This window comes from Augochlora pura, chromosome 10 (genome assembly GCF_028453695.1).
Source record: "Augochlora pura isolate Apur16 chromosome 10, APUR_v2.2.1, whole genome shotgun sequence".
Taxonomy (NCBI): Eukaryota; Metazoa; Arthropoda; class Insecta; order Hymenoptera; family Halictidae; genus Augochlora; species Augochlora pura.
Genome location: NC_135781.1, coordinates 24,634,137 through 24,661,395, shown reverse-complemented (window position 1 = coordinate 24,661,395; position 27,259 = coordinate 24,634,137). Strand labels below are relative to the sequence as shown.

Below are 27,259 nucleotides of genomic sequence, written 5' to 3'. Positions count from 1 at the left end.
TTGCTAACATTTTGTTCTCAGCAGCAAAATCGTAGCTATTTATTAAAATTCCTTGATGCTTCCGAAGAATAATAACTGAACAGGAGTGTTGACTTTTCCTTCGACGATCGTCGCTTAGGGCAACCTCGACGCGATGCTCAACTGTTCCTTTCGAAATCGAATTCACGGTTGTGAATTTCGCCGAGATTGGCTGTATTTGGCCAGGGAAGGAATTTTGAAAACTTATTAAAGTTGTTTTAATTAGAGCACGGTTCTTGAAATGGCTCTGGATTAGTGCGCCGTCGGGACAAGGCCAGGAATGAAATACGGCAAGTGATAAGCCAAAGGAAATGCACAACATGCGGTATTTAATACTTGAAAGATATAATTTATTTAGCCGTAACAAAAGTTATTATCGTAGTAATATACTCTGCAGTAAATGTGTAGTTTTATATACAGTCGCGTCGGGCGATGCTCCCGGAATTTTTCGCGGAACGCTTTCCACGCAAGTTGCTCCCGTTTTATACTCTGACAACTTCCACATCATTACGCCTGCCTCTGCCCGCTAAAACATTTCGTCAATCTTGTAAAAAAATAAAACCCGCGCTCTGTCGCGGCGTTTCGTTACCTTAACTAAATCATCACATACACGGAGCTAGTCTCGAAGGCCATGTTTTCGCTTCACGCTCGCCGACTCGCAGATCGGACGCGTTAAACAATCTAGGCAATACGTTCGATGAGCACACCGGGTGTTAATCTATGAAATAGCCACGAACTTTCGCCATTGTTCGCGGCAGTTCCGTCCTCGAACAAATCAAAAGTCTTATTGCTCGCGAAAAGGAACATGTTCTAGGAATGATTGCGCGACGTACGGCTCAAATCTGGACAAACTTTTCGTCTGAAAATGTCGAAAGGGAAGCTCGCGTCTGTCTGTAAGGGCCGATGGCTCGATTCGCGAGACGCTGCATCAACTTTGCCTGATCTCGATCCCCAGTTCTCGAATCGGGGCGAACGACGTCTGGAGGTTGTCGCATGCGAATGCTAACGTGAATCCGCGCATTCGTTCTAAACGGTGAAGTAAAGGGGATTCCAGTTCTGGATCCGTGAATATGCATGCGATCGACCTCGATAATCGTCAAACGATATACAAGACCGAGGCAGGTAATTGATCATCGTTCGCGCGCCTCTAGGCAAAATGATTTTTTCTTCTCACACGAATCGCTATCTAGATTGCATCGAATCACCTCTTCGCTTCGCGCGTCTCCCAATCCGAACAAAATTGTTGCGCTTCGAAGGATATGTTTCACGTACGAGTAAAACGACCAATAATTGATTGATATGTACCGCTCTGCCAACAATTTTTATAACATTAAAATACGTTTGGCACATTCACGCTAATGCACACACAACCACTCTCGCTTATGCACACACGCACTCGTTTGTTCACGTTTTCTCTCTGCCTTTCGCTCTCAAACTATATAAAATTATGTAAATGCAAAGAAAATACGAATGTTGCACCGCTTGATCAATAATCGTCGACGATTTAACCGTCGGTCTCACGAAACCGCTCAAAACTGTTCCATCCTCGAATCATTATGCAGTTAAAGCGTATCGCAGCTTCTGAGAATTTTTGAGTGTCGCGGCTCCACCGACTCTCGTTCCAGACGATGATCCAGAGAAATACGATCTTTGGTATGCGACTGAATGATAAGTACAGTCCTTGCTGGATCGGTCGCTTGAATAAAATGAATACGCCTGACAACTCGTCAATCCGTCCGGAGACCGCTAAAACAACTCCGATATGTGTCGCGCTGCCAGTTAACATTATGCTCGATGATACATTAAAATACGGATGAAACATATCGGCGTAACGCACGATCGGCCGAAAATGTTGTCGCTCGAATAATAATTGTCAAAATACGCGGTTACACGGACTCAGGAAACGTTGGACGGCCAACGATCCTCGGCGCTCCATAGATAATAAAATTCCGGACAATACTATAATCTCAGGAAATTACGTCGTTCGGTGAAAACGCGTATCCTCTGAATTCCCGGCCGCCATTTCGCTTTAAATTCCGCATTCCGCCCAGGGACAACTCCTCGGAGCGTTCGCGGAGGCAACGTCCCTTGGATAACCCGATTTCTTGCATCCGCCGACTTTCGCTCCGTTCCCCGTTCTTGTTGACAGCGGCTGGAAAACTTCCCGAGGACATACTGTTTTCCACGTGTTTTCGAACGGTTGCGTTAAAAATAGGAACGTGCGCTGTCCACCGTGTTTATCTAAAATTTCCGAGTCGATAGCGGCTCCTTCGACGCGTCGACCGCCGAGTCGAAACTATTTCCGAAAGCGACGTCATTCAACGTTGTCCGTTGTATTTGAATCGTTATCGCGCCAATTTGTAGATACATTTTGAATTTGTCTCGGATACGTATGCGCCGGTCGACGCGTCGAATCCGCGATTACATCCGACCACTATCACTGTCATACTCGATCACAGACACGTCACTGCACACGTACGATGGATCGCCGCGATTCAAAAACATTCCACCTTCTACGCTGTTAACCTCTTTCTCCCGTCCTTCGCGATATGGATCGATCGTATCCGCGGAATTTCCGTTGGCCGAGATCGTTCCGCGGAGAGCGATCCAGCGATCTCTGAAACCGGAAACGATCCCGCTCTCGCTATCCTCTCCGTGCAACGGATCCACCGCCTGCATCGTTGCCATTGCAATTCCCGCGATGCACGCCCGCCTAGTCTTTCGTCTATCGATTAAAAAATTTCAGGAGTCACGCGAATTAAAAATCGGCTCGCCGCGGTCGCGAATAACAAATATTAAATATTTCAGGCCCGAGCGACGAACCGCTTCGAACCGTACGTGTACGAACATATGCGCGTGTACGTTGAACGGCTAAGACTTAAATAGGTAATAATAAATACATGCAATTGGAAACTATTATTGCGCAGAGGGGAGGACCAACCGGGACCAACAGGATTGCGAACGAGTCGCTCTGCGATCTTGCGTCCTTTAAGATTCGCGATCGTAATACGTCAACGAATTCGATCGATCGAAATATCATGAGCCGAGACTGCGGACTTTTGTAGACGCGAAACGTATAGATTATCCGTAGCACGAGAAGAAAGCGTTCGATGTAATACCGTTCCGTGATTTTTCTGTGAAATTTGTCTGAAATAACAATGTCTAATTTCGAGTTTTCTCTCGGACAGGGGAAAATGAGGGATCCATTGAACTCTTACCATACGACTAAGTATAAATCGAATCGCCTCTGTCCCGATTGGTCCTCCGTGGTTCTTATCGCTAACGGTAATAATATTGCGTCTAAGATAGGCTCCTTAACATTCTAAGCAATCGTGAGTGTTTCCGACCCGATCGTAATCGTCGATTGTTCTCGGACTCTCCCCTAGTTGGCTACTGATGTAGAGTCCCGTGGAATCACGACCTCCGTGGTCTTTGGCAGTATGAAGATGTACTTAATCGAAAGGGAACTGAAAATAGCACGGCTGAGACGACGGGTGTCGCGTAGCCGTGTTTTTAATACTGCGTTCACATTTTGTCTCCGGACTCGAAGTCGCTGTTGGAGCTTCCACCGTCCAGCTCGTTCATGATCTGCTGCGAGCTCTTGCCCTTGGTCTCCGGCAGCACCAACACCGTGAATAACACGCTCACCACGCAGAACACCGCGAACACCCAGTACAACGTATAGGCGCCGCACGCAACCTGCAGGGCGCTCGAGAACTTGGTGATGAAGAACGCGAGCAGCCAACAGGTGAACACCGCGATACTAGAGGCCTTGGACTTCACGTTCGCAGGAAGCATCTCGCCCGACACGGTCCAGGGCAGCGGGCCCCAGCCAACGCAGTACGTCGCGATGAAGATTACCAGCGATATTACCGGCAGTATGGCGATGTCGTCCACGTTCTGCTTTAGCGCGTCCTTCAGGTAGAAATACGTGCCCAGAGCGATCTGCAACAATTTAACAGTTGATTAGCCATGGAGATTTTTACGAGTTTGTTCACCCTCCGCCACGAGAAAACGAGAGAACAGGATAAGATGGCCGGAAGGTATACCGACCCTTGCTGGGACGATGGCACAGAGGAAAGTGCACGACCACCAATCTACACATGGCAACGCCTTTGTAGAAGTAGGGTAAACGCGTTTCCCTTAATGGCAAAAATGTTCCCTTCTCAATAGTCCAACTTCCAGGAAACGAGGGACTCGAGCCTGGCCGATTGTAGACAAACAACGCCTCCTGACTCCCGTCACTGTCTCACTCCCCAATGGTCATTCTAGCCTTTTCCATTCTGTTTTAATTCTAGACTTTTGATAATTGTTGACTAAGTTACGCGCTGAATAAGACACGTGATTAGGTGGGGGGGGGGGGGGGGGTGACCGTTCCCCCTTGCTTCTCACATCGATGAGTTTATTGGTCTCCTTATGTGCCAATAGAGATAGGTTTCGAGAGGTTATAGAAAAGTGGGGACTACGGGCGTGCAAGTTGGGCGGAGCGTGCATTACACCCCCTTACCCCTCGACAGAAATAGTACCATCTTTCCAGCAAGTGACAGTAATATATTTGTTGTTGCAAAATTTTCAATAACCTCGGGTGTAAAACGTTAACGCTAAATTTATTGAAAACTACGACTGACCGACTTGTGTTTTTCCATAATAACGCATAGATTGAATTTATTAAGTAGAGTCATGCATAACTTACGACGCGTCTAAGCAGAATCCTATCGTTCCCATTTATCCACTATGAATTACCGAGGACAAACGAGCTTCTGCTTTCGTTAAATAGATAAGGGTTTAAAATACATCAAATAAAAATTTTAAAAAATAAATATTTAATACTAACACGGAAGTTATTCATAATTCGATCTAATGTAAGCTGACTTTTTGACCTTCCTAACAATATCGGAGACTCGAATCTAGAAACGTATTGAATCGTTCCCTGTGAAAGAGTCTCTATAATGTCAACAATTTTTAAACAAAAAGAAAAGGAAACCGGTCATTCTGACCGGCGCGGTATTTACAACGTGAACGACTGCAGCAGGCATGCACCGTGAACTACACCGCAGTCGACGATGAAATGAACTATTTGAACAGTTTATTTTCAAAGAGACCTAAGTCCATTTATATAGAAATTGAGAGATTTCAGGGTTTGCATTGCATAAAAGAAAAGAAATAAAAAAACAATACCAGCGTGTCACACTGCATCGAAGCACATTGCATCTAAGAGACGAAAGAGTGACCAACGGATTTGGATCACTTTAAAAAAAACGGCACATTTTTAACGTTGTAGATGGGTTTAATAGCTTTCGAGTTTCGTGAATTCAATCGAATTTCAAGTTCAAACGTTCGATTCGAGCACTCGACACGTGTGTGCGAGAATAATTGAACGGCGCTTGCGAAGAGAGACGTTGTCGCGATCGAACCGATCGTGAATTACGAAATTAGCGGATGCTAATTAACCGCATTCCAGGCGTTCCCGAAGACGACGTGACCCGCCAGACAGGCTGTCAGCGTTTTTCTCATTGTGATCGTTTTCTCATGAAAATTCAGACAGCGCGGGCGCGCAGCCACGGTCGAGATCCTTCGATAAAGAGTCGGCGCGATCCTTCGGATGCGCGTAACGAGGCATTGACATTGAACGCGACCGCCGATCGGTGCAACAATCTGCGACGGACAATTAAACGCGACCTCACAATTCCAGGTGCGTGAAGTCACTGTCGGAACCGCCGCCAGTTACAGGAGAGCACGCGCGCCTGTTTACGGAAATATTTTCCTTGATTGCGACACGACCGACGTAATAGGACACCGCACGCGTTTCGTTTTCGGACCGTCATCCTGGAAAACCGCGACGTTGCCCGCAATATTAGCTGCACGAATAAAAAGTCTAATTGTTACGGGGAACCTAATTCTGCGATTACATGAAAGAATTCCGCATATCACATGTTTCCGCTTTCCAGATATTGTCGTTTCATCTTCGTATCACAGCGTCATTTTGGTCTACAACCTGGGGGACAGTTTGGGAGAATTTACACTGTAGTAAGGTATATATCCTAATTGTTGTGTCCCCGTATTAGAAACGTATAGAAAGAGAAAAATTGATAGATAAACATACCCAAAATATGTATATTATCAATTTGTATACAACACTATCTTTCTTTCATACGTTTTTAATTCTGGGACACGGAAAATGGGACGATAACTGGAACATCTACTCTAGTGTTTCTTTGAGCCTATCCTACCCTATAAAATAGTTCGTTGATCCAATATGTCAAGAATTCTCCGATCCTGACGGTAGAAGCATTGTTCGGCAGAGCCGGGGAAAAGAGACGCAGGAACAGCGCGAAAATCTACGAAGATTACGAACGAGAGGCCTCGACGTATCCGCGTGCGCACCGCGTCGGTGGAATGCGGCCGCCTTCGTTGGTGCATCAGGAGTGCATCCGCGCGCGGACGAGCACATACGAGAGGTTACATAAATCGATTTGAATAGCCGCTGCAAGGCCGCGATCGATTTGTTCCCGAGTACATATTTCGCAACACCCGCGAAACTCGCTCGACGACCAGTGGCTCGAGGTCGCGCAGACCGCGTCCGCCGGCGATTCCCAAGCAAAAACGACGAGTCCTCGAGATCGTAGGATCGTTTCGGATATCCCGCGAAATCCGTTGTAGTCGAGCGCACACGATATCTCAGGATTCCGACGTGCTCTTCGGGAGCCAATTGAAACAATTTGCGAACTACTCGGAAGCCACGATTGCGCACCAGTATGCAGAGCCGAGGAATACGGTGCCGCCTAGCAGTAGTATTCAGCGACAATCGACTAGGATCAGGACGCCGCGCTGTAACCCACTTCATCAGCTAGGAGATTGTACGTAGGATACCTATTTGCTTGCGATAAGGAACGTCAGAGAATTTGCATACGGGTATACTGTTAATTTTCCGACTGATCCAGTGTACTCTGCACCGCAGAACGGCGGTTCGATTAACTGCTAGCCGAATCCCGTAGCTGTATCGTTGATGGACGACCTCTGCACCACTGCAGTGACTTTGCGAGCCTCTATTCTCGAAACAAAATCGTTCGAAATTGCAATAGCTCGACGATCTAGCTGAGATTGCGGTGTCATTACTCGGCGCCTCGGACCGTAAAAAGTGTCTTCGCGAAGTTAGAGTTATTGCGACATTCTTGGACCGTCTAAGGAAACGTAACCGCCACGTGTTTATGCGGTTTTGTATCAACGATTCGATCCGATCTGCTTATTACCGCGAACGTGTTATAAAAGTCTTCGTCGACTTTTATCGCCGATCTCGGCTACGATTTTAGATACGATTTTCGGCTATGATCTCGAGACTTTCTAGATTTTGATCGACCGATACGAGCCCAACGAATTTAGCTGGGCAAGGGTTGGTTAGTCGGAATTCGTACTTACCAAAGTGACGATCTCTCCGATGCCGGAGAATACCAGCAGAATCTTCCTGCCCAGTCTGTCGACCACGAGAGGAGTGACAGCAGACGCGAGTACCTGAACGACACCGACGATGATAGTTGCAACATCGGTCTGGATGGGCGTTTTGGCGTCGATGAAGATCGACTCCATATAGAACAACACCAAGTTGATACCAGTGAGCTGCTGGAACCCGGCTAGAAGACTGGTGTACAGAGTGGCTCTGAAGTTCACCTTCACCTTGTACAGATCAGAAAGGCTGGCTTTGTTCCTCAGGGTCTCGTCCACTTCCGCCTAGATCGGACAAAGTCCACCATTAGTAGCTGCGGCAACTATTTCGAAAAATACGACGCTCAATGGAATTTGAACACGTTTCCGCTCCATTATCGACACGGATGAGACTTCCCGGTGGAGGAAGCAAAGTTTCGCGTTGCCGCGAATGCATAAATTTCCTTGGACATCGACAGTCCGGTCACGGGACGACGAGCGTCGGATCGGTATCGGGTTTCTCGGTATTATGTAGATTTTTGAGATTGCATTAAAGTCTTGACACAGTATCTGTCGCAGTCGCCGACCGACTGGAACTCGAAGGACGCGTCTCCGAGTGAACCGTGTCAAAGAATTCTAGTACGAGACGGAGATTTTATGCATTCATTTATTTATTATTTACACGTGAATCATGAGCGTAAAATTATATAGGAGAGAAAGAAGATTGAACTTAGCTCCTGCGTTTTACAATTGATGGGGATGATTTTTATTTTGCATATCCGAGTTATCAAATATCGACTAGTCGTTCGGAACGCGTCGGTTGTGAAGAGCGGAAGACCAAGGGACGCGTGTCGACGCGTGTCGATTGATGCCGGGGACGAGGACGGTGACACGTGACCGGCTGACTGGTCGTTTCTCGTCACTCGCACGATTCATCGCCGACTTCGAAGGCACGCTGCTGTATCGCCGCTGCCATTGGCGGATCAAGGAACGACCTTACCCCCGGCCTCGTTCGGCGAACGTGACCCGAACGCAGATAAGATCGTTGCAAAGCCAAACACAGAAAGCGGAACGGTGCGTTATCGCGACGGTCGGCGCCCCGCGTCGTTTTCGGTAAAATTCCGTCGTAGGATATTTATACGGGGAGGTCGAGGCTTATCGCACGACTCTATCACCTTTTTTCTCTCAATTGCGGAGTGTTTCAGAATGGGAAGGATATCTTCATCCCGCCCGAACCGATTCAAACCGATCTGCGTTTCCACTATCGACGCTCGCGTTAAACTTGACACGATGTTGACACCTGTAATCGTTTCTTTAGTCTCAAAATAATAATAATTATTACGAGTGAATATCGAAACCAAGATTAGAACCAGAACATTGAATTTGGACCTAAATTGAAATTCACGTTAAAAATTTTTCAAACGATATGGAAAATAAATAGTTATGACATCTCAAATTCGCGTTGCGGTCGCTCGGTTAAGTTAATGTAGAAATTTTCTTGCGGTGACCATGGTAAAGCCAAGTATGGTAAAGTTAATGCAAATTATCTAGTTTTGCTCCTATCCGACGAGACTCGTCTGGCAGCTATTCTCATTTCGAATGGATCGCGAGTTTGTTATTTTCCTTCCACAATTTCCAGTTTCCCGGATGATCGCGGCGGCGGATTCTTCGTTCCATGATCTCGTTTCGACGACGAGACGCTATACTCGACGGCGGACAGACGTCGCCGACCCGGCGACGCACGATGCCAAGGATCGCGGTGACACGTGTTGTCGAGGAGCGGTGACCTATTCCCTCGAGTGGACATTTGTATTGCAGTGTTGTACCGCGATTGTACCGAAATTACGTAGCGGTTGCGTCGTCGGAGTAGTCGCGTGAATAACGACTTGATCGGTATTAAAATATTGAAAGACCCTGCGCGATAACGAGACCGTTTTCACTTGCAAATTCGCCGGCATGCTCTACGTTCCGGTCTAACCCAGACCTAGGCCTGCCGCATTCTAGTGAGGTCAATAACGAGAATGCTTATTTCCATTGCAAATAATCATATTATATATGTATATGTACCTGTATTTCGTCAGCCTCCTTCTGCACGCTAGAAATGGACTTTCCGCGCAGCCTAGCCAACGCGGCAAGAGCAGCGTCCCTCTTGCCGGCCTTCAGGAGATAAAACGGAGACTCCGGCATTGTCACGAAAGCGGCGAAGAAGAGGATCGGCTGGAGGGCGCACAAGATCCAAAACACCGTGTAACTCACGTATGGGCCAATCGCGTACGAGTAGAGAAGGCCGATGGTGATGAACAGCTGCAGTAACGATCCCAAAGTACCTCTGACGGAGACCTAGCGCACGATAACAACGATTAATGCGACTCTATTCCCAATCGTATCGATCGGCTTCTTTGAGACACAACAACGATCTTTACCTCCGCGATTTCTCCGCAGTACATGGGAACGACCGTGAAAGTGAAAGCCATGGCGAAACCGAGGATAAACCGAGCCGCATACAACATCTCCACCACCGAGGCCGAGGCGATCAGGGCCCATCCAATCAGGAATATCACCGCGGAGGAAAGGAGCGATAGTTTTCTACCGATTCTAGATTGAAAAATCATCTGGTTAGCATACAAGTTAAGATTGGAAAAGCAACTTTCATTCGTTTTACATTTAATCTTGATTCCCTCGTGACAGAAAGCATGAACGCCTTGTCGAGGTTCACTCAGATTTTAATTGAACGCGCGGCTTTTATGGAACTGTTGGCTTTTAAAGAATTTTAAACGTTTCAAATTCTTTAATTTACGATTATTAATTTGATGATGTTAGAGATTCCTGAGGAATTTGCTCCAGACGGTTACTTCATTGAACATATATTACGATAAAAATCATTAAAAATCTGATTAGATTCATGGTTGTCATTTTTATGGCGTGATACGAAGCATCTGCTGTTAGCGCTTCGTAAACGTAACATTAAGGAGGTTCCCTTACTTGTCTGCTAAGTATCCAGCCACGAAGCAGCCAAATAACGCACCAACGGCCAACAGCGATCCAACCCACGAGCTCTGGTCTTCGCTGATTCTCGTTCCTAGAGGATTATTCTCGAGTCCTTTGGATAGCCTCGGGAGGATAGGACTCGTCCATCCCATCATTGCGCCCGCCGCTAAGCTGCACATATTTGCTGAAATCATAATGAAACGTTCGTCTGTGACATCGACCAACAACAATGCCTTCGTCTAGTCGATTGAGCGCGGAATAATTTTGCGGCACGCAATAACGAGCGCGAGAAGACGTCGCGACGGGATAAGCCGAAGCGCAGATAAACCTAATCGTCAATTTTTCCACTACGACCGAATTGCTTATCGGCCGAGACGGGTAAGACCGCACCGACCGCTTCATTGGTGCATTACATAATTAGAGACCGATAATAGCGGCAGATTCTCCACGGGCTGTCAGTCATCTTCCCGAGACAACCGAGAGGATGGTATAGTATTCTGTCCCCCGGAAAGACGAGCCGCAAACACCGGACCCGCCTGTATCGCCGCTCCTCATCTTCCGTGATTCTGCTATTATTTTTCCTCTCGCCGAGCGTGCCGACGCGACGGAACGCGACGCTCGGACGTGGTAATTGGATTGCTTAAATGTTAAATAAAGACCCCCCAGCCACGCGGTTGCGCAACAGATCGTTTGCCAGATGCGCCGATAAGGATAACGCCGGGCGCAATTTGCTGTTGATTTTACCGGGGGAGATCCGCTCGGAAAAATGACAACTGCCGGCAATTGCACGGAAAATAACGTCGCGGAATGGAAAGAGATTGCAAGGCGCGCCGCGGCTCCCTCCTCGTATCTGTCATGGACCAGCCGCAGCACGGTTTTCCAACGAGGACACCAACAGCCGCTGGGGAGCTTTAAAATCTCTTCTTCCGGCTGTCCGCCTTGATTCCAGTTATTTCATTTCCGAATTACACGCGTAAAGACAAAGCTGCCTGGGATTCTTGGCAAAACGATGGAAATTGACGATGACAAGCTGGCGAAGCCGTGGAAATGCGGAGGGAGGAGATCCCGGCAATAGTTGCGATAGATTCGGTCGCGATCTCTTTACGGGCCAACAACCAGGAAGAGATAAGAGGCGGCCGGCTCTGTCCGCGGAAGTTTAAATTGGTCCTTACTCGAGCCGTGGTCGTAAAGCGGCGGTCGTTCGTTTCGAGCGCTCAAGGATCCCGGCCGAAGGCGGCCCGCGAGATTGCCAATTGCAGAGACAAGGCTCAAGGAGGATCTCTCGTCACATCCTGAACCGATACAAAGCAGCGCGATAAAAAATCATTTAAACGGTCACTGATTTACGCGCTTCGCGAGGGTGCCCCGTTCGCGTCGACGCACGCCGATTTTCAGCAAGGTAGCTTTCAGCAGGTTTAATTATCTTATTAATACTATTAAGTATTAATTATTATCATTATTAATTTATTTATATTAATCATTAGATTATTATAATGTATAATTATACCTGTCTGTGATTCGTACTACTTTGCTTTCATAATCTCGAAAATCAAAACGAATCAACTTATGGTGCATTAAGCATTTTTTTATCAGTATGGTCACCCGAGGACCGGCGTCCTCTGGAACATTGTTCTGCCTGAAGCGACACGTGACTGAACGTGCTCGAACGTCCGTACGATGTATACTTAGTTCAGGCAAACGCCATAAACGAGACGGCTGCATGTAACGCGACGATCTCGAACAATATGGCGAAAAACTAAACTTGTTCGTCGTCCAATAACAGTGCTATGTGCCACAGATCTTTTAAAAATAAATGTGATATGTTTTCAATCGACGGGTACTCTACGAATGAATTCTTAAGACCCACGATTGCCGAACGTGGTCCGACGATACCAGTGAGTACTTTGGCTTCAAGAAGACGTGTGGATTCCTCATTTTTTATTGATATTCAGAATTGTTTTTCTTGCGAGTTTTGTAGCCCGGGACTTTCAGCAAACCTTGAGTCATAAAATCTATTCAAGGAGCTCTGCTTTTAGTGAACGACGGTCGTGAACCCACAGATGCGATTCGGGGTCGGTTCGGTCACGTTCGAAAGGGTAAAGAACCGTGATGGATGCACTTGGAATCTCGAGGTCAACATAGGATCGTCGGACGGAGAGGCGTGTTGGCCGCGTCACGTTGCATTTAACGAGTAATGCCGGGTTTACGTAATCTCGGCGAGATTGCTCTTATATCATCCGATCGCGTGCGGCACCGGAAAAAAAAAAATAAAAATAATCTGGTACGCTGAACGCGGCGAATCGAAGTGCACTACCAGGAAAATCTCGGCTAAGTCGCGTCGTTTCCGATTGGATCGACAAACAATGCATAGCGTTGCCGTGCGTCCGACCTGCATCGTCGTTCCACTCGCAGATACGGCACGCAAACCGGGAAACGTCGAGCCCCGTCGTTTGTAATTCGGTCCGAAGAAAACCAACGAGAACCGAGAAATTGGCAAGAAAAATCTGAAGCATTGCTCTTTAAATTCAAGGTAGCGTAGAGAATACTTTGGAATCGAAAGCGTAAAAATACTTTGGAATTAAAAGTGTAAAGAATATTTTTAGATTGAAAGTACAAAGAATACTTCTGAGTAGAATTTGTAAAGAATATTTTTGAGAAGAAAATACTATCGTTCATAGAAATGAAGATAATCGAATCTATTAAAAGAATAGGCTCACTGAGGGTCAAGAAATATCCAAAAAGATTTTTTTCAATCAGGATTTAAACATATATTTGGCCTTATTCGCATGAGATAAGTAACGGAATCTATGTTTTAATAACGTTTCTAGAAAGAATATAACAATAAAATACACATATTGAACGTGTACAAGTGCCAAATCAATTAACAACTCATGGACGACTAATTTAAAAATAATGTACAACAAATTGTCAATAACTGACGAACAAATTAAGAACAACTTGACATAAAATTAATGTTTCAATGTTTCACCTTGCAAATAATACTGTAATTAATAATGTCATAGTTCAGTCATTTTAAGGTATGCCTACGAGACTGAGAAAAAATTATTCGAAATACCGTGACCAAATATTCAATTAACTGTCTGTATAAACTTTTTTTTATTTCAATTTTGAGGGCACTTATAAAACGGGACATTTTACGGCTTTTGGGTGGCTCTTGACCCGCAGGGCGGATGCCGGGGAACTATTTGATGGGATCCGCAGCAAGGTGGAATTGTCTGGTCGAGGCTGAAATTTCATTTAAATTTAAAGTTTGCCTCAAAAGGGACAGAAGGGAGGTATTACCGAGAGGGGACGAGTTCTCTGCGGAAGAGTATAAACTGCATAATCGAGTTGAAATTATGCGCTGTCTATTCCAGCCTCCTCGAAAAAGAACCTCCAAACAATTTCAGACGAATTTGGACGAGTTTCGCTCGGAGAGTATTTGTTCGCCGGATACGAGCTCGCTGCGTCAAAGCAAAGGGGAATTGTTTAAACGCGAATAAAGGCAAACCATTTTAAATGAACTGCGCACATAGAAAAAAGGAAAAGATAAGCTCGCAAATATTGTGCAGAGAGAGGACGCGATATATATACAGAGAGAGTATAAAGAGAGAGAGAGAAGACAGAGAGAAGAGAGAACAAGAGAAAGAAAGAGAGAGAAACGCAGCACACGCCGCGTCGGCGCTACCGTCATTTGTTTCCTCCGACCTCGTTTTTTATTTTCGAAAACGCGCTGCGATTTACGCCAATGATTTCTGCGTTGACGCACGACCTGCTCGCAAATCATTTTCGCGGCGCGCAATAAATCTGACGCGACAGGGGCAATATCGATCCAGATTGACGGTCTCCGAGCAAACGGATCACGCCTCCGTAAACATTTAGTTTACAAACGTACTCCAGATTACGGTAAACCATGCGAGCGTCACTTGAAATGCTTATCGACGGCTACCGATAGTATTGGCAAATCGACTGGTAGCGTGACGTAAAAATGGGTCGACGTATCACGCGAGTGAAAACAACGTCTTGATCCCCCTTAACTTTTGGAGCCGGTTTGCGTCAAGAAATTCGCGAAAACAGCTTCGCTTTGTTAGCAAAATGATCGAGACACGATGGTGTAGTTGTTTCTCTTACGAGAAGTTCAGAGATTTCAAGAATTTTATGCTACGGTGATGTGAATGGACAAAAGACTCTAGTGAGCAAATATTGCATTATTAATTCTTTGTATATTAACCCTTTGCACTCGAGTGGTGAGCCCGAGGCGATGCCAAAAATGGCTAAGTCTGTATTCGATAAATCGTCAAGTAGTAGAAGTCTTTTTTAACCCTTTGCACTACGATTTATTTCACAGATACGATGACTACCCTTTATTTGTTATTAATTAATTCCTTTGTCAGACAGGAAATTCATATTTATTATATGGCAACCCTTAGTACAATATTTAAATATTAATGACGGATAGATAGAGTTTAACTTAGATTTGGAAGATGCGAACAAGGTACATACGTAGTATATCATGTTCCAAATCTTCATAACGAGTTTAATTGTAGGGCAAAGTTAAACTTTATATCGTATCATATCAAGTTAAATATACACGTTGAATTTCAAATTAAAACATCATACCTAATGGAAATACTGTAAGTTGAAACAAATGACTTCATTAATTAAATTACTGGAATTAAAATACTCTCGAGTGCAAATGGTTAATGGGTAATTACCGTAGAAAAATCAATAAACCGCTATTCGGATCAAATTACAGGTAAATCGTTTTAGCGCACGAGCTGTCCCGGATTCAGATGATTGCGCGTGAAACGTATTTGGACCAAAGAGAATTCTGTGATCTCTCCATGAAATCTCTGTTGATTTTCTCTCCGTGCTTATCGCGTTTTATTTTCTTTCCTAGGCCGAGTTTGAATTGGCTTATATGAGTTTGCGCGTCGTATCTAGTAAACAGAATAATATTTGACAGTCAAACACAACAATATTTGCCGGAATTATTAGCCGTCTTCTGAGGGAAGCGGAACGCTGTCCAAAGTGCAGGAGAGGTCTATGGAAGTCTATGAAAAGTGTGCACGCTGCGCCGTACGGGTCGGCGTTATCTGCGGCGAATGAAAAGTTTTCGCGACGACAAATCGACGAGCGCCGATACGAGATCGAAGACGAGTAGTGGGAAGTTCGGCGAACGGTTGTATGGAATCCAAGAAAAAGAAAAAATGAACTCGGGTGAAGGGAGGTGTCGATGACGAAGATGGAAAATTCCCGTACCGATAAGAATTAAAATAATGATTGTTGTGAACCAGCGACACGAGTTGCGTTCTGCGAAATTCTTTACAAATGACCATTAGCAATCGCCGATAACGATAAACGTAAAAATTAAACTATGCTTCTCTGTTTCCGCTGCAAATATATGATCTCGGCGGATATTTTTTCTGACCTCGTCACGATATTAGTTGCACAGCGACGAACGTTTTTCCATAATAATCGATTATTCTGATTATTTTCTCCGCATATCGTCAAGGATGGTCGCATTTATAGCAGGCGAATAATAACGAAAGATTAGACGGACGTGTTTGATTGGATCTAAGAGCTCTGCTGCTAGGATCCGCCTATCAACGAGCTCGAAATCCACGCATCTTCTACATCCGACAATCGCAATATACTACTGTTTACAAAATATTATAGTCGTCTGATCGAAATGTATACATGATGCGGGCAATTAGAAGATACCACGTTTCACGATTAAGAAATATTTTTCATTGCATCGAGTGAATGAGCGACTTCATGACCTCTGATGTGCGAAGCGTTTGAACGCAGCCTCGATCGACACTGAACTTGACATTTTTCTCCGCGATCGGCATCAATGTATTTCATATAAATCGAGGGTAGATAATTCAAAGAACGCGAACGTTCGGTAAAGATCAGCCTGTACCGTGGGTCCGTTATCTCAGGGGTGAGCACAGCATCGTTCCCGACGCGATTAAATCAGTGGGTGTCCGTGAACGTGTCCGAGACCGGTGATGGCCGATTGAGCCAATAAGCCGAGGGAATTCGGTTTCATTGCACCCATCGTCCTTATTACACGACAGGAAACAAAAAATAATGCGAATCCTTTCGGGCGCAACGACCGCACTTGTCGGACGCGTTGTCAGCGATTCATTCTGACCGATAGCTTCCTCCAGAGCTGCCAACGAAACTTCCCACTCGTTATAGTGTATTCTCTTCAATTATTCTTCGGCTTGTAAACAAAAGTGGATAATTTGGGAAGAGGATATACGATCGTTCGAGCTTTGCGCCACGTTCGTAAAACGAGCCGCGAGTCTCGAATAGTCCTGTCTTCTCTTCCCAAATTGTTAATTTTTGTTTAAAAACTGAAATTGAAATGGAGAGAATTTATTGTATATCCAATTCAAATAGTTTTTGGCAAACGCAATGCCGTCGCGAGGATCTATACTCGGAATGAATTCGCCGTGGCCGTAAAACATTGTCCGCGAATTCATCGCAGCGATAAGATCGCGAGATGTCGAAGAAAGTTTTATCATCACAATCGCTCTTTAATCGAGCTAATCGCTGATTGCAAAATCACATTAGCGCAGTTTATCTTATCCGAGCGTCGGGTCGCTTCGTACCGCGGCGACGCGATTTTTCAGCGCCGCGGGGTTTTTTTTTTTATGTAACGACGCCAGCTCGTTTCGTAATCGATGATCGAACGAATTTCGAGGTACGTGGCACACCGGTAAACAAAGGGTAACACGGCGACTTGAATTCCGCGGAAGGAAGAGTGTCATCGGTGTGCACTCGGTTTTGTTCGAGCACCGTTCCAGTTGGATCGATGGCACAACTAGGATGAGTCAGTTGCCAGTCTCTGGAATCGATGAATTGCCTCGAATTACAATCTGGTTGATAACGGGCACTGACAACTGTGCAGATCGGTTTCATGCGACCGCAGAGAGGTCTCCAACGGGCGGCGAAATAAATGCAGAAATCGCGAACCGCGCGACGCGAATTCCTCTTGGCCGGCAAACCTAATGTACCGTTTCCGAAGTGACGCGAAACGCCGAAGGTGGTTCCGCAACACCGACCCAGTCATCTTTTGTCACAACAATGCCGCCGTTCGACGACAAATATTTGTCGGCCATGTCGTAATGATGATTTCGAAATTTCGACCGTTGCGCGAACAGTGTTTCCATACTTGATTCGTTATTTACGTAATGCATGCAACTGCGACGAAAACTATCCACGAGTCGCGTCCACAAACTCGTGCTTTCGTATAGTTCGTTTGTTTGCGGGATATTAAAGGGACCGCGGAATCGATGGAAATCTTTGGAAACAATTCCAGCGAGAAGCAACGTCAGCGGAAATCTTTTAAACCACCATTACGTTGTAATCTATTCCCTTATCGGCAGGAATTTATCGATAAACGCGATAAATCCCTTCGTTGTCCGATCACTTTTCCATTTCTTGGATCTCCGATGTATCGGCGCAACTATCACTACGGATAACTTCGATAGGGACGATTTGTAATCGCAGTCAAGGTGTTTCTTATCGACCACGCGCTGATCCAATGTTTCGTCGATCGAGCGAATTAATTCGCGATACTCTCTTGACCGACACAATTATGTAAAACCAAAAATACAGAGTCTCTTCTAAATTCTGCGATTTGCATAGAACGTTAACCGGTTAACCGTAGAAATCTCTTTGCAAAGCGCCCACCAGCGTGTGTCGTTATAATCCAGCGACGACGAAGGAAGTTATGAAATCCAGCTCAAATTATTTATAATTTTCATTTGTTTGTTTCATTTCGTCTTGACCTCGAAACATTTTAAACATATCAAAATTTACGAACATATTGTAGCTGTCGCCAGAATTGCAATTTTAATATCAAATTGTAACAAAATTTTCCGCATGACGGATATAATCGTCATGACACAAAATTCTGCCACATCTCCATGACAGATATACATAGTCGTCAAACACACTTAGCTGGTTAAGAATCGAAAAGAAGAGTTTAGGTAAATATAAGCGCGATACCCGACACAGTGCCGGCTCTAGAACGATGCGGTCGAAGTTCAATCGAGCCGAGCACGGTTGCGTTAATTTATCATTGATTCTATACCCGGTGCTTTTTTCCAATTTTCAGTGTTCGCCGAGCGCAAATGGTTGAACGAAGTTACACAAACGACTGATTGCCGGGTCGCAAATTAATTTGCACACCTAATATTGTTCGGCGTTTCCGCCCGGGATCGATGCCGTCGTTCGGCCGATGATGCCTCGCGTATTCCAATTAACTGTCAGTCCTATCGAATCATCGTGGAAAACAAATAGTGCCATTCTACGTGCAATGTTTATAAACATCGCAGGCGGAAAGAGCCATCGACGATCCCGCACGTATACGCGGTGCGCGCGCAATCCGCGAATTCTCTGCTCGCGACGAACTCGTCTAAACCCGGAAAATAGAGGAAGAAGAATTCAGGAAATAAAATCGAGGAAGGAAAATATGGGAGGGGAACTCGGTCGAGAGGCGAGGGGCCGTCAAATCCGCCGACATAAATCCAGCTGTTGTTTACGTTTTAATCGAGCTCTCGATAAAAGAGCCTGTAACCGCCCATCGAACCAAACCTGCTTATCAGGGATCCCGATTGTCGCGACGTATTGATTATCGTCACGTTCCTGCCGAAGACGCCCCAAAAGATTATCCGGCAGCCTTGTTAGTTAATTGCTCTCGTAGATCGATTGGATCTACATGTACAAACGCGGCACGGTTCTACACCCGAAACAGTAAAACTTTTTACTTGATCAATGGACACGATTACGTTGATAGTGGATCTTCTCATCGTGTTAGTTTCGGATAGCGGTTCTTCTTTACGTTAATGTAATTGGGGAGTCGTTACATCTCACCTGGTATCGCTATACCGCGCGAAATAATAGCGTTACGAGACACGAGGCGGTAAAGCCGCTTTAACGAGCACTTCGTCTTCGTTCCATTGACGAAATTTAATGACTTCGCCGAGGTCAAGCTCCCGCGTTTTCAAGCCGATGGAGAGATAATCGGTCGATTGTTCACCAAAGTGAAACTGCCGTTCCGCGGCGAGAAAACCTCGAAAAGCCTTGATTTTTAACCTAGAGAGAACGACCTCGCGCCGCGGCCGAAAAACCTGTGCGAAAAAGAGACTCTTTTCGCGGGAGATTGCAGTGTCGCGTTTAGATTACTCCTGGAACAAATTATCCGGTGAGAATATCAGAGTTCGGATAGCTCTTTGAACTATTCGTCGTCGAGGATACGTGGAAAACCCGATGAAAATTCTGTGTAAATCTACGAGCATTGGTACAGCTGCCCCCCCAGAAGCATATTTTCGATCAGTACACGCTGGATCATTTCGAGAGAAATTTTTCTCGGACGCGTTCGGACCTTCTTACATTTTTCTATGCTAAAACTGATACGCTGGAGTCCACCGAATTCATGGATACACTTTTATGAGCGACCTATAACCGATGCGCCCGGCAAAATGTTACACCTACTTCGGAGAGTTGAAACCGCCCTAACATCTCGTTTATCACCCCGTCTACTACCACTTCTACACGCGCTCGCGAACCTTGAATCTCGAAGAAGGATAAATTCGACGATTCGAAGGATTTACACCGTGTTTTCCATTCCGAGACCGAACACGAATATTACAGCTGCGTGAAAAAATATTTGATCGATAAACTTGGCTTTTCAAAAGAAGGATCAACTTACGTTTCAAGGTCCACGAATCTATTTCTCTAATGCATTGATTAGAACCGACAAACGGAATGAATCGCGGCGAAATAAATTCTACGATCGAGAAATAGTAACGCGACAGTGATCGAGCAGTTCGCGTTATTTTATCGTTACTTTGAACGAGTATAGAAACCGATCACGTTTAATGCCCACGAAGGATCGACGGCGACCAGATCGTCCGTGATCGTCGAACGCGGCGAAACGTGCGGAGGACGTATAGATCTACGTGCGAGCAATAATCACGACGAGCTCGTAGATCCGTGTCCTCGAATACGGCGAATATTAAACGCTTCGCATCCGGCGTTCGTCCGAATTGAATCTTGGCCGACGAAGATCGCAATCGTGCTCAAACCACATCCTTATTAGCCTCGTCGTAATTATGAGAAAGAGCCGCGGAGAGAGAATATTGTTTCACTCGCGAGCTAGATGCGTCGGAAAATCTTTGCTTCTGCCTCGACTTCTGATTCGAGTTCTGATTCGAGTTCTGCCTCGAGTTCTCCCTCAAGTTCTGCCTTGAGTTTCCTGCCAAATCTTTTTTCATGCTAATCGAGAGAATGAAACAAAGACCGAAGCAAACTGGTCCACGAGCGAACCTTCCAAGACCTCCGCAAATTAGCGCCATCCGCGAATTCTCAGTAGTTTCGAGTGTCGCACAGGAAACACCCGGAATCAACCGAGGCTTGTCTAATCCTCCGTGGTTTGCAGGGCCGCGAAGATTGGGTCGCTCCGCGGGATTTGCATCTATAAAGGAGCTTCGAAATTTAATCAAAGATAACGTTCTTTCCGCCCGACGAAGATCGGACCGGCGCGGTTTCTCTCTTATCCCGAAATTGCACAGCAGCAAGTCGAACGTCTGGGATTTCGTACTACAAATTTCCATTCTAGGCGACGGCATGCTAAGGGTATCCTGCGCTGTCGGAGAACACGAGGCGCGAAGTTTACGCCACACACCCTCGAACCCATTACAGCGGCCACGAACTTCTATTTTATCCTAGACTACGGTTAATACGATTTCGCAGTTGCTAACTACGGTTTCGCGGGCGTAATTAAGCCGGAACTTCACCAGAACGTTTCGTGAATGTTTCGGCCGGATTTATCCCCGGTTGACCCGTTATCCGTGTTTTCTAATTTCGCCGGTTATCGCTGTTAAGCGGCCGGTAATCCGCTGGCAAGATAATAAACGGAATTAAGTCATCATCCGTTTACTCGAAGAAGCTAGGTGGCAACGAACGGTGGTTCAAACAGCGACGTTGTTTATTCGAATTCTGTTTGCCGGTTTAATCGAGCCACTTTCACCAGTCAGCCCGTAATCGTGCCGCACGGAATTAGAGATAAAAATATGGTGGTCCAAAACAAACTCGATGATTCTGATTATAAAAATGGAGCAGTTTCAACGGCGCTACTCCTTTCCCCCGTTCGCGTAATTTTTGCCAAACAAAGATACGAAAGCGAGCCATACGCAAACGAAGCTGCAGTTTTATTAATCCCAGGATAAATCCCGTGTTTGCACTCTCGTTACGCGATCTCGCGCGAAACCCGAGCCGGTTTCTCGAACGAAAATATAAATGTGCATTTCCTATTCCACGTCTATAATTAGAACGAAAAGGTGCGCGTCGCCTTTCAGTCAGCGGTAATAAATTTCGAATGTCGCGGCCGCCCCGATAAAAGTGCGTTCAGAGCGCGCCGCGATCAAATATTTAGCGACGGGGCAGGTGAAATTAAACATTCAACAGAATCCTCGCGTGCACGGATATTCCTCTGATTGACAGTCGATTCGATATCGCCCCTCTTTTTCGTTTTCACTCTGTTCAGTCCCGCGATTTTCACGGTTCGACGAGCATCCCAAATACCTACAACCCTTTCACATCCCGAATTATTTCACTTTACGCAGCCAAGCAACAAAAAGCTCGATTTTTCCTAAAGAGAAATCATATATTGGACGTGTCACGATCAGTATGAATCAGCAGACAACGGATTTTATAAATTTCCAAAGAAAAGAATTTAGGTATACTATTTATATTATTATTTATGTTATGTCGATACTATTCAACGAAGATATAGATTTTCTATCTACCTGATGCTTCTTCTAGTCGACACAGAAACACTTAATTTTGCATAAAAATCCGCAGCTTGCCAATTAGTTTGCCATCTCCTCCGCAACGTTTGTTCTAACAAAGATATTTGATTCCCACCAGTTAACAATACCAGTGCAACACGGTTCTTTGCGTGCAGGAAGTTTCGCATCGCTTCGAACAGTCGCTCGTGTTCTACGTTGCCATACTAATTGCGAGGCGGTGTTCGTCACAGAAGACCGTTTGTAAACCATGAAACTTCGTGGAAATGAAAATATAATTAGGGAAACTCGATGAAACCGCTGGGCTACAAAGGGTTGTTTAGAGTGCGCCAGATGCGTCAGAGTCAATCGCGAGGAAAAATACGACGGACGAAGATAGATCGCGTTATTTTCGGCGGCGCTGCGTCGAGCACGCGAAACGATTTTTGGACTTAGATCTTGTCGAGTCGATGAATCGCTTCAAACTTTTTGCAATCGCGCGTGCCGATTGCGCACCGTGCAGGTTGCAAACTAATATTTTTTGTAGATATACAAATGCCGGAAAGATGTAAGCTATCGTCCGTGATGAATGTAACGAGCGAAGGATGAGGCGGCGATAAGCCGACACGTGCGCACGTGGACTGCGCACGAAAATAGCAATCGTTTCGCAAAAACTCGAGGTATATGAATATGTTTTATAAATGCTGGTAATATGTTTATCCGCATATCAGCGAGTCGTTTTGGCAGTCCAATGGCAAGTTCACTAAGTTCATTAGACGTAGCGAGCAGCGCCGGTGCACCTCTCTGTTTCTATATATAAATGTAACCTCGGAATAGACTCGCTTGCAACGGGACGAAAGTTGATTAGTCGGGAATGTCGACGAAATCGCGGCGGTTAATCGGCGCCGTTTCCCAAAGGTGCCGAGCGCTTTTGTATTCCACGAGGAATTACGATTGAAAATCTCGATAATTTTCCGAACACATTATTCCGTAACTCGGGGAGCGGTAGTCGGATTATCGGAGAAAATGTCTGCCGCTTTCGAACAAGTTCTGGACGCAATTAAACGTACTTCGTCGACAAGTTTCAGCACGACGGTATGCCAAGTGCTGTACAATAATCAGTCATGCAAACGCAGGGCGACTCGTTGGCTTCTATTAAAATCCCGCCACCTCTACGACCCTTTTCCACCCCTCGTTACTTCGACAACTAGTTTTCGCGAACGCGGAATTCGGAGAAATAGAAAACTCGTGAAATCGCCTGCCGAACACGTAAGAGGACTAAAAGATCAATGTTCGTTTACTATCTCGGATTAGAGGTGAATGTTCTTCAATGGAAATTTGTGTCATCGGACTTAATTGAAATTTTTGCGGAGCCGCGTGCAATATCTGGAGTTGCAGGCGACGATTGCAAGTTCCGGACAGGCAAAGTGCGGGAGATATTGAAATAAGCGAGTGACTCAACTCCAAACGGGACAAAGAAGCGACCTTTTCGAGAAGAACGCGGCAGAGATTCTGTTTCAACGATGCAACTTAATCCACTCTCTAAAAAGACGAAAATTGAATCGATACCTGCAAGTCAGTCTAAGAATACATTATTAAAGCGGATAGCCTCGTTCCACAAAGGTTTTAATAAATCATCGAAGCTGTCCAGGGTAATTGAAAAATTAACGCCGAACAAAACTCAACGCCTCCAGGATAATTAACGCGTTCTTAATTGCAACTAATAGACACTACCACGTACACAATATTATAAGAACAGAATCCTATGAGCATTCAATGTATACATATATAGATTGGTTCACGCAACTTTTTCACCTCCTACAACTTCCAAAATATGCGTTGAACAACAAATTTTTCAATACAAAAGTTGTGTGATTTAAAAAGGCATAGCATGTAGTGCATTTATTTTTGTATAGGTGAAGCCATTCGGAATATCTGAAGGTCAACTTTTTTCTTCTAAACAAAACACTATATTTTTTATATAAAAATATGGAAAAATATTGAATTCTAAGTTAAAAATGATTGATCTTTATTAGCCTTAAATATAAGTTTACAAACATTTTCTTCGCGTAATATCAAGTTGGAAAATCATTCTTATCACGGATTTCTGCAGGTCAGCGAAAAGCGATGAAAATGTTTAAAAAATAATACAAAATTATTCGTTAACTTTAGGGCTAATAAAAGTTAATACTTTTTTACTTGGAATTCGATATTGTTCCATATTGTGGTGCGGAACGGCTTTATCTACAAAAAGTAAATGTATTACATACTATGCTCCTTTAAACCACACAACTTTTATATTGGAAAATTAGTTGCCCAATAAATATTTAGAAAGTTGCAGAAAGTACACAAGTTGCACAGACCGCCACATATATCCAAGCTGTAAATTTGATTAAATCCCCGACGTTGATCGGAAGTCGGGGTTCCGATCCAAACGAGTTACAGGTCAGTCGAATTACTAAACCAGCGGGGAACAAGCAAATTACCAAGTCCAACTACGGTCATTGAATACGCTTGAATCGGAAGGATGGGGTACGACGATCTGACCGCCGCCAAGGGAAGATCCGCGCGGATTAATTAGTCGAGTCTGGTTTTTGCCAAGTCGTTACGCGACCGAGTCGTGGGTCAAGTTTATTTCCTCAGACCGGCGTCCGAGCGACGTCTGTCGAGGAAAATGGATTTTCCAGCTGGAGGAAGTTCGAACGTTCTTGTTCCTCCTTGTCAATCGGTGATTTGATACTACAAATTGCTATATTTATGAAACACTTGATCGGCGTAAGTACCGCAGAAGTTCGAGCAACCTTCACCTGTGACAGAAGCTTTCGGGCCTCGAGCCAAACCCGTTTAAGAAGCGGTAGTTCGGAAAACAATGGCACAGTTCGATACGTTGCACGTTTCGCAGTATTGTTTGCGCGCGCGAACGACGAAATGTCAACAATCGTTGGTTTCTGTTTACCCGCGTTTGTTAACATTCCGAAAACTCTTTTCGTTCGATTTTGCTTACGCTGTTTGCGAAGACACAGCGAGTCGTGTGCGGTATTGGTAAGACAATACGCGACAATACGCGAACGCTTTTTAATTACATTAATCGAAGAACAACGTTGAAATTGCTCGAAACTGATCTATACGTTAAGTACGTGCAGCCGTCGCGTTGTGCGATAGGTTGCGTTTCAGTGATGCGATTCTATTATTTAACGTTTATGGGTAAGTATTTAGCGGTATTCCGAACGATTACGGTATTAGCGATAAGAGCAACCGAGCTCTTATCAGAATTTTCTCAATCTAAATATAAGCGTCCCCAAAGCTTAAACATCTGCGGTAATCGCTAGTACTACTAGTTATGAATCGCATTTGCTCAATGTTGCTGTAGAAGTGCTTATCAGCGCGACGCTCAGTTCCAAATCACCGACCAACTAATCGTACGCTGCCTACCTTGCAGCACGAACGACTAGTTTCGATCGATGCAGACATTGCAACGACGTTTTACAGTCCTTGAAGATTTAGTCTTCATTAGTCTTGTCGTGACATTATTAATTTGCACAAATCTCGAAATAATAATTTGAAAAAGACGTCGCTTGTAATTAACAACTGCTTGCAATTGACACTTGTTCAAACATAGATCGCACTTTCCACAGATACACTCGATAGATATAGCGATTAACCAACCTCCTATCAATAAAAAAAATCCAGCGTTGTTATTTCTGATGGAATCTACGAGAAACTATTTCGCTAAGAAACAACTCTAATATCTTACAAAAATTAGCAAATCTTATCTATGCGCCGCTCATTTAAAGGCAGACCAACCAGCAAAAAACTTCTAAACAAATCTGTGGATTTTTCACGGAATGGAATGTGAATATTCCGCTAATGAACATTCTCCATTATTATTACCTTTTTGCAGTTGTACAAAAACTGTTAGAAAGCGTTTCAATTTCGTTCCCCTTTTTTTTTCGGGCCCATGGAATAATTAATTTTCCCTCACTGACAGCCAGCACTGTTATCCACTCTAACCGCAATTTTATAATTCACGTTATCTAGACCTCGAATGGTCGAAGAAGACATAAATACTTTTAAAATACGATTCGTAATGAATATTCTGTTGACAATATTTTACTATGACTGGCTTCTGATAACTATTATTAACTATGACAATCATTTCCTGTATACTAAAATGTTCTAAATAAATTAAGAATTTATGGATTATGATTAGCTCTCGAGTAATCCCTTCGCAAAATTATTACCCCACTCCAATCGCTCCGAAGAATATAAAATATTTATTTTGCTGTCACTATTTTCTCCATTCTCCATATTCCAAAACGTCCCAAATAAATAAACAACTCGTGGACTTGGCTTTCAAATAATCACAAAATCATTATCATTTCTACTAATTCATTTCCAACTAGCTTGCAACCCTAATTACCCATCACAATGGCATACAGTCTGTTCCACCCCACAACTTCCAGAAAAGCAAACCCTTAAACCACGTCTCCCTTCAAATATCTTCACGCGGTGCTAGTCACCCTTTTCACGATCATTCGAGCCGATGAAATTGAATCCGTGACCGAGGGACGAGCACAACATTGTCATAGGTCTCTGCGGAGGCTGGCGTAGCCCGTCAAAGTTCGCGCCACCGATTACCGGCGCGATGGAACGCGGTGCTGCGGTCGCTGGTGTAAACCAACCCCGGCAGAGAGTGCTCGACAGTGCTGGGGGTCGGTTCGCCGAGACGTACCTGCAGCGGCAGCGATGTACTGAAGCCTCGTCGATCCTTTCTCCGTCATCTTGGCGACGATGCTGTAGCTCACAGGACACTTGTCGTGGACACCTTTTGAACGAAATAATTTGGCTTGCCCGGCACCGTTCTCGTTTATCTCTCCGTTCTGCGTCCAAAGGGTAGTTGAATCGCACACTGACGAAGAGCCGCCACTCGCTGGTACAGGGCTGTAGGCATACGCGCGCTCTTTATACGCTTTACGCTCTTTATAGCGCCCCTCTATTTCCTCGTTGCCGTCGTGGGTGGGGGCCAT

The 27,259-nt window shown here is 45.0% G+C and overlaps 1 protein-coding gene across 1 annotated transcript; it reads right to left on the bottom strand.

Annotated features, from left to right (window-relative positions):
- Positions 1-346: 346 nt before the first annotated feature.
- LOC144475573 (facilitated trehalose transporter Tret1-2 homolog) lies at positions 347-27,259 on the bottom strand. Its single transcript, XM_078191596.1, has 6 exons — positions 26,965-27,259; positions 10,420-10,609; positions 9,861-10,032; positions 9,505-9,777; positions 7,435-7,743; positions 347-3,963 (listed from the first exon to the last, which is right to left on the bottom strand). Exons 1-6 carry the CDS (start codon positions 27,257-27,259, stop codon positions 3,544-3,546), a joined length of 1,659 nt encoding a protein of 552 aa, XP_078047722.1. The 3' UTR covers positions 347-3,543.

Bases quoted from the DNA above. Each gene is read 5' to 3' on its own strand.
- LOC144475573 (XM_078191596.1), bottom strand. From the start codon at position 27,259: ATGGCCCCCACCCACGACGGCAACGAGGAAATAGAGGGGCGCTATAAA. The intron at 9,778-9,860 runs GTAAAGATCGTT...ATCGTGCGCTAG, and splicing joins ACTGCGGAGAAATCGCGGAG to GTCTCCGTCAGAGGTACTTT. The intron at 3,964-7,434 runs GTAAGTACGAAT...AAATTGTTGCAG, and splicing joins TCGGAGAGATCGTCACTTTG to ATCGCTCTGGGCACGTATTT.